The following is a 7,830-nucleotide window of genomic DNA, read 5'->3' as shown; positions in this document are numbered from 1 at the left end:
TCTCCTTGAGGCCACCACAAAAACCTCAGCATATCAGCGTCTTCAGCTGGAACCCTGACCTGACAAAACATGCCTTCAATATCAGACATGAAGGCGACTGGCTCTTGCCTGAATCTTGTCAGCACACCAATGAGGGAACTAGTAAGGTCCGGCCCTTGCAAAAGCTGAGAATTTAAGGATGTACCTTGATACGCGGCAGCACAGTCGAACACCACCCTTAACTTGCGCTTTGTTGTGTGGTAGACCCCATGATGCGGTATGTACCATATCCTGTTGCCATCTTTGCAGATTTCTCCCATGGGAACTTCCTCAGCATAGCCTTTCTCAAAGATTTCCCTCATGAACTTTGTGTAATCTTGATGAAACTCCTGTTTTCTTGATAATTTCCGTTTTAGGCTTTCCATCCTCTGCACTGCAACAGCGCGGTTGTTTGGGAACGTCACGTCCCATTTCTTTAAGGGAAGGCTGATGCTGTAATGGCCTACGTTCAGCTTCACTGATTGTGATACTGAGTCCATGAACTGTCTATCCTCACTAGACATTTCCAACTTCTCAGTTAGCTGATGCTCAGGGAAGTCAAACTTAATTTGCTGCTGAGTGAGCTCTTCCAGCTTCGCTACTGAGATCCTATTTACCGTTATTTGTGGCCAGTCAGCGTCGTCTTTGCCGGTAATTTCTCCTCTCAACAGAAGCCCATGGATTGTCCAGCCTAAAATTGTCTTTACAGCATAAGGGCCGCCGTCCTCACTGTGGATAACCCTCCAAGGCTCAAGTGCTTTTGGTACATTTGTTCCTATTAACAAACCAATAGCTCTGTCAACCTGATTGAGCTGAACCTCTTTCAAATGAGGCCACTTATCCACATCGCTCTGTTGTGGAATGTTCTCTTTTTGAACAGGAATCTCAGCCTGTGAGAAGACTTGTGGAAGCTTCAAGAAATTGTTCTCATCCAAACTGCTGACCTCGAGTCCCATGACAACATGTGTACTGATTGTCTGCTCTTTTCCCATGGTGCGGAGCAAAATGTTGGCCTTTTTTCCTGTTACCTTTAGGTCCCTCATCAACTCCTCTGAGCAGAAAGTTCCAGTACTGCCTGGGTCTAAGAATGCATAAGATTCAATTGTTTTGTTGCTCCTTAAACATCTGACTTTCATTGGAACGATTGAGAGTGAACAGGCCGATTCCCCGGCCCCAGTGCAACCACATGTTTCACTGTCTGTTGTGGGGGAGGAATTGGAAACTGATGACTCAGCATTCCTGCTTTCGCCAGCAGAGGGAGCTGACTCAACTTTGTTGAAGTGCAGGATGGTGGGGTGTTTCTGAGAAAACGTTTGACAGGTGAGTCTTTGGTGACAGCCTTTGCTTAACCCTTGCGTTGCCCTTTCGGGTCAGGGTGACCCACCCCCGAAATCATTACCGCTTGTGTCCGGTAGAGGCCGCTATTACCCCCCCCCCATGCCTTTTTGTCACGCATGACCCCCCCTACAGTCGATGACTGGTATAGCACGCAGTGCTTTTAGCCCTTGCGTTGCCCTTTCGGGTCAGGGTGACCCACCCCCGAAATCATTACCGCTTGTGTCCGGTAGAGGCCGCTATTACCCCCCCATGCCTTTTTGTCACGCATGACCCCCCCCCTACAGTCGATGACTGGTATAGCACGCGGTGCTTTTAGCCCTTGCGTTCATTCACTTAGTTAGACATCAGTCGTTCAGATCCCCTTGATCTCCCCTTGTTTGCAGACGAAGAAGAAGAAGAAGAAGAAGAAGAAGAAGAAGAAGAAGGGCTCAGGGTTTGCCAATGTAAATGGTGTTGGTGGTGTTGATGCTGTTGCTGCTGCTGCTGCTGCTGCTGCTGCTGCTGCAGAACAGGTGTAGGCTGAGTAAACACTGGTCTCCAGAGAGTCAAAATTTCCCTTGCGGCTGAATCAACAACCACTTCTTCTTATCCCAAGAGACCCAACTTCCCCCTTTCATCTCATCTCCAGACACCCAACTTCCCCCTCATGTGATCTACAGCTGAGTAAACCAGAAATCTAAACTTTCCCATGCTCTGATATGCAGCTGAGTAAACACATAGTTACTCTGTTCTCCATAAACCTAAATATTATCTGAGGCTGAATAAACAACCACTTCCTCTTATCCCAAGAGACCCAACTTTCCCATCCTCTTTGATATGCAGCTGAGTAAATACATCGTAACTCTGTTCTCCAGAAACCCAAATTCCCCTTTATATTTGTCTGCGGCTGAATAAACAACCAATTCCTCATGGGTTACGCGTAAGATGTGTAACATGAAGGAGACAGAGATGTCTCATACTGTGTTCAGAGAGCCAAAATTTCCCTTGCAGCTGAATCAACAACCACTTCTTCTTATCCCAAGAGACCCAACTTCCCCCTTTCATCTCATCTCATCTCATCTCCAGACACCCAACTTCCCCCTCATCTGATCTACAGCTGAGTAAACCAGAAATCTAAACTTTCCCATCCTCTGATATGCAGCTGAGTAAACACATCGTTACTCTGTTCTCCATAAACCTAAATTCCCCTTAATATTATCTGAGGCTGAATAAACAACCACTTCCTCTTATCCCAAGAGACCCAACTTTCCCATCATCTGATATGCAGCTTAGTAAACACATCGTAACTCTGTTCTCCAGAAACCCAAATTCCCCTTTATATTTGTCTGCGGCTGAATAAAACAACCAATTCCTCTTGGGTTACGCGTAAGATGTGTAACATGAAGGAGACAGAGATGTCTCATACTGTGTACTGTAGGTTTTCATAAACATTTCTGCAAAAGGCAGAAGAATACAGAAGAATGTGAGGACAAAACTGGTAGACATTTCTCAGAGTTTTCCTGTTTTTATTTTTATTCAGCCCAGCAAAGCAAAGTACATCGCATCACATCATATAATAGTTGAGACATGAGAAGCTTCATAGCGGGGCCCGAGAGGCTTCTTAGAGCTGGGAGCTGTAAAAAAAAAAACACAAAAAAACAAAATGAATTTAAAAAATAGATGAAAATACAGAGATGACTTGTTCTACGATCAAGGTCGAGGGTAACAATTACACATCACACAAACACAGGTTGTTACTCTGAGTCTTTACCCGTCTTCAGTCTTCATGTCATGGACATGGCCATCATTTTCCCTTTTGAGTTGTCGGATACATTCTCTAAGCTGTGCAGAGGGTCCAATCTTTCCGCACAACTTGTACAGCAAGGGTCTGTTGCTCTCCTCTGTCAGACTCAGGAACTTTTTTGTGTCAATCCCTTCAGATGCAAAGTTTGGGATATGACACTCCAAACCCCACTCTCTCAACTTGGTCTCGACAAAGGCGTCCATTATAACAGACGGGGGGGGGGAAAAAACCCAAGAGTAGAATGAAGCTCTCTGAATGAATGAATGAATGAAGTGCTTGCAGTGCTTGCAGTATCCACATCTATATGAAACCAGTGCTCTGACTGAGCTATATCTGTCAGCATTGGATCTGACTAGCTTTATGTTGTCCACCTGACGCAAAGTCATCCGCCTGACGCGAGGTCATCCGTCAGACTCAATGTGTTCCAACTGACGCAAGGTCATCCAACCTGCGCTGTACTGTTGGCATTGGCAAGCCTGTGCTGTTACGCGAAAACGGAGATGGATGTGGATTTCTGACACAAAAGCCGTAGGCGCTGTTACGCCAACACGGAGATGAGTCTAAATGTCATCTGACATGTTTGGGATTGTTTCTTTTCTTTTCTTTTCTTTTCTTTTCTTTTCTTTTCTTTTTTTACAGCCTGTGCTCTGCTGTTGACAGTGGCAAGCCTGCGCTGTTACGCGAACACGGAGATGAGTCTACATGTCATCTGATATGTTTGGGTTCCTTTCTTTTTTGTTCTTTCTTTTCTTTCCTACAGCTTGTGCTGCGCCTTTCACTTTGGCAACCTTGTGCTGTTACGCGAAAACGGAGATGGATGTGGATTTCTGACACAATGTAATCCCACCAGTCAACCAGTTTCTTTAGTTCAATATAGTTTTATTTCATTTTGTAACAAACACACACCGACATGACATGTAGATTGGCACAGTAACATTTTTTTTTTGTCTTTCATTTCACTTTACAAACACTAGCACATCCTCCTTGGACATCTTTGGAAGGTCAAAGGCGTGCATGTTAAAGGAGGCCACCACCAATGAGATGAACTCCCGGTTTGCTTGAGGGATGCTGGTGTCGCCGCACAGTTTCTGCAGTAGCCGAGCCATAGCGGCGGTATCGTCTTCGTTTAACTCAAACTCTATATATTCCTCTGGAAGCAGCTGCTTGTATTGCATCAGCAGGTCCAGGGCGCATTTGACCTCCACGATCCTGTTCTCGTAGATGGGTGTCGTCATCATGTTTTTGAGATGCGCGACCTTATCGCCGAGCGCAGAACGCACCTTCTCCGTCAAATGCACAACGGGAGGTTTTCTCCTGACTGAAACATACAATACAAACAAACAAACAAACGTGCAGAAGATTATCACTTTGGCTGAACAAACAGCGTGTGGTGGTGATTGTTCGTATTCCAGGCCTCGATCGATTCGCTCAGCATAGCACATACTCACCAAACTTCCCCCGGGGTCCGGATTCGAGCAGGTCTAAATACATGCCTCTATCCACCTGAAAAACGACCCGTAGGAATTTCATTGCGCTTTCCTCGCTCTCGAGGTAGCGATCGATGAGTTTGGGCATCATCTCAACCTGATTGATCTTGCAGTGATAAGACCTGAGGAGATCATTATCCGAATCTCCTGTCCGTAAATGATTCACATAAGAGCTCATCATGCTGTGTCTATCTGCTATGTCTTGCTTCCACGCCTGCAACATCTGGATGCGTGAAGTCCACTTGATTGAGCCTGAGCTCTGGGCATTGTCAGCTTCCACCTTCAGCATTTCTTCTAACACTTTATCCACCGTGTTCACATCGACGACGGGGCTCGCCATGGTCACAGACTTTTGGTGTAGTGCGCAGGCTTAGCACTACACAGAAAGAGAGAGGATTGTGAGTAAATGGAGCTGTTGTTCTGCAGTCTACTTATAAGCATTTATATACGCATGTGACGCAATGTTATCCAACCTGTGCTGTGCTGTTGGCATTGGCAAGCCTGTGCTGTTACGCGAACACGGAGATGAGTCTAAATGTCATCTGACTTGGTTTTTTTTTCATTACAGCCTGTGCTGCGCCTTTCACTTTGGCAACCTTGTGCTGTTACGCGAACAGGGAAGTGAGTCTAAATGTCATCTGACATGGTTTTTTTTTTTTATTACAGCCTGTGCTGCGCCTTTCACTTTGGCAACCTTGTGCTGTTACGCGAAAACGGAGATGGATGTGGATTTCTGACACAATGTAATCCCACCAGTCAACCAGTTTCTTCAGTTCAATATAGTTTTATTTCATTTGTAACAAACACACATCGACATGACATGTAGATTGGCACAGTAACATTTTATTTGTTTTATTTTTTTTCACTTTACAAACACTAGCACATCTTCCATAGGCATTATCGGAAGGTCAAAGGCCTGCATGTTAAAGGAGGCCACCACCAATGAGATGAAGTCCCGGTTGGCTTGAGGGATGGTGGTGTCGCTGCACAGTTTCTGCAGTAGCCGAGTCATGGCGGTGTTATTGTGCTCTTTTAACCCGAACTCGGCATATTCCTCTGGAAGCAGCTGATTGTATCGCATCAGTACGTCCAGGGCGCAGTTGACATTCACGATCCTGTTCTTGTAAAGGGGTGTCGTGGTCATGTTTTTGAGATGCGCGACCTTATCGCCGAGCGCAGAACGCACCTTCTCTGTCAATTCCACCACGGGAGGATCTCTCCTGACTGAAACGAAACAATACAAACAACAAACAAACAAACAAACAAAACACATGCAGAAAATTATTACTTCAGTTGAGCAGCAGCAGCAGCAGCAGCAGCAGCAGCAGCGTGTGACGATCCCTCCCCTTGTTGAGGCCTTGATTATTTTGCTTTCGGTCGCACATACTCACCAAACTTGCCACTGGGTCCGTTTTTTAGCAGGTCCAAGTAGAGGAATTTCTGCTTCTGAAATAAGACCCGTAGGAATTTCATTGCGCTTTCCTCGCTCTCGAGGCAGCGATCGATGACTTTGTACATCAGTTTAACTGGATTCTCCTTAGCATGATAACAGTCAAGGAGCTCAGCATCTGACTCTGAATTTGTCAGGATAAGATCCAGAAAGCGTCCAATACCATGGTGTTTCTCTGCTATGTCGTGCTTCCACCCCAGCAGCATCTGGATGCGCGAAGCCCACTTGATTGAGCCTGGCCTCTGAGCATTGTCCGCTTCCACCTTCAGCATTTCTTCTAACACTTTATCCACCGTGCTCGCCATGGTCACAGGTCACTTTGGTGTAGTACACAGGCTTAGTACAAAGAAAGAGAAAGAGAGAGAGAGAGAGAGAGAGAGAGAGAGAGAGAGAGAGAGAGAGAGAGCGAAAGCGAGAGCGAGAGCTAGACAGACAGACAGACAGACAGAGAGCAAGAGAGGGTTGTGAATAAATGGAGCTGTTTTGTTCTGCAGTCTACTTACATTTATATACGCATGTACACATTTACTGGGGGTGGCCAGGCAAACCCAACGGACTCGACACTCAGTATCAGAGGAGCGATCGGCAGTCGGACACTCACCACTTGATGGTCTTACAAACCGGCCCTGTTCTGTCCAACCGATACGATGTTGCCAAACATGCACTGTACTGTCCGTCTGACGCGATGTCATCCAACCAGAAATGTTGTGTCCAAACGACACGACGTTATCCAACCGGCACTGTCGAGTCCACCTGACCCGACATTACCAACCCGGCACTGTACTGTCCGTCTGACGCGATGTCATCCACCCGCGACTGCGGATTTCACGGCTAAACAGGTGTTGGATGAGATGTCCTCACACGACAGGGGACACTACTCTGATTCAGAAGAAGACGTGTCTGAAGAATCTGACGTGGTGGAGGAACGCGAGGACGAGGGTTGTCGCGCAGGAGAGGAGGCTGAGGCTGAGGCTGAGGAAGAAGAAGAAGAAGAAGAAGAAGAAGAAGAAGAAGAAACTGAAGAAGAAACTGAAGAAGAAGAAGAAGAAGAAGAAGTAGAAACATACATGTCCAAGAACAACACTATCAAATGGTCCTCAGTGGCATTTTACAAAGATCGCAGGGTAATAGGGCAACACGATGATGATGCCGATGTCGATGAGGATGAGGATGATGATGATGATGATGATGACAATGTCAGAGATATGAGGATAAGAAAGAGAAGGAGGAGAAGAAGGGAAACAACAGCTACAGCAGAAGCAGCAAACCAACCGGGACCCACCGCGTACGCGGTTGCCAATGCCCAAGACATTGTGTCAACATTTCTCATGTTTCTCAGACCGGCGATAGAAAAAATTGTGCTAGACATGACAAATCTGGAGGGTTTCCGAAAGTACGGAGAAAACTGGAAAGACATGAGTCATACCGACTTGCGCGCCTACATAGGGCTGCTCATCTTAGCCGGTGTCTACAGGTCCCGAGGCGAGGCCGCAGCCAGTCTATGGGACGCGGAGAGCGGTAGGGCAATTTTCCGCGCCACCATGCCTCTCAAAGTGTTTCACACTTACTCGAGAATGCTACGCTTTGACGATCGCGAGTCGAGACCCGAGAGACGCGCCACTGACAAACTGGCAGCCATAAGAGAGGTGTGGGACAAATGGGCAGAGCGGCTTCCTTACCTCTACAACCCAGGGCCTGACATAACAGTGGATGAGCAACTGGTTCCCTTCAGAGGTGAGTGTGTGTGTGTGTGT

General features: G+C 46.7%; 3 protein-coding genes across 3 annotated transcripts in view; 1 reads left to right on the top strand and 2 right to left on the bottom strand.

Annotated features, from left to right (window-relative positions):
• Positions 1-3,806: 3,806 nt before the first annotated feature.
• LOC115577819 (uncharacterized) lies at positions 3,807-4,966 on the bottom strand. Its single transcript, XM_030410699.1, has 2 exons — positions 4,588-4,966; positions 3,807-4,457 (listed from the first exon to the last, which is right to left on the bottom strand). The coding sequence occupies exons 1-2, from the start codon at positions 4,964-4,966 to the stop codon at positions 4,096-4,098; spliced, it is 741 nt and encodes a 246-aa protein (XP_030266559.1). The 3' UTR covers positions 3,807-4,095.
• Positions 4,967-5,329: 363 nt separating this feature from the next.
• Positions 5,330-7,266, bottom strand: LOC115577821 (uncharacterized). Its single transcript, XM_030410700.1, has 3 exons — positions 6,678-7,266; positions 6,018-6,393; positions 5,330-5,850 (listed from the first exon to the last, which is right to left on the bottom strand). The coding sequence occupies exons 2-3, from the start codon at positions 6,379-6,381 to the stop codon at positions 5,489-5,491; spliced, it is 726 nt and encodes a 241-aa protein (XP_030266560.1). The 5' UTR covers positions 6,382-6,393; positions 6,678-7,266; the 3' UTR covers positions 5,330-5,488.
• The window catches only part of LOC115577825 (piggyBac transposable element-derived protein 4-like), a 1,871-nt gene continuing 1,184 nt past the window's right edge, over positions 7,144-7,830 (top strand). Inside the window, exon 1 of the mRNA XM_030410703.1 lies at positions 7,144-7,810. Coding sequence (XP_030266563.1) covers positions 7,144-7,810 — 667 coding nt within the window. The remainder of the gene's footprint in view (positions 7,811-7,830) is intronic.

The sequence above is a fragment of the Sparus aurata genome, unplaced genomic scaffold (genome assembly GCF_900880675.1).
Source record: "Sparus aurata unplaced genomic scaffold, fSpaAur1.1, whole genome shotgun sequence".
Taxonomy (NCBI): Eukaryota; Metazoa; Chordata; class Actinopteri; order Spariformes; family Sparidae; genus Sparus; species Sparus aurata.
This window is presented reverse-complemented; position numbering and strand designations above follow the sequence as displayed.

Excerpts from the sequence above, each read along its gene's own strand:
- LOC115577819 (XM_030410699.1), bottom strand. The coding sequence starts at position 4,966 with ATGGCGAGCCCCGTCGTCGATGTGAACACGGTGGATAAAGTGTTAGAA. Across the intron at positions 4,458-4,587 it reads CGGACCCCGGGGGAAGTTTG|TCAGGAGAAAACCTCCCGTT; the intron begins GTGAGTATGTGC and ends TGTATGTTTCAG.
- LOC115577821 (XM_030410700.1), bottom strand. The coding sequence starts at position 6,381 with ATGGCGAGCACGGTGGATAAAGTGTTAGAAGAAATGCTGAAGGTGGAA. Across the intron at positions 5,851-6,017 it reads CGGACCCAGTGGCAAGTTTG|TCAGGAGAGATCCTCCCGTG; the intron begins GTGAGTATGTGC and ends GTTTCGTTTCAG.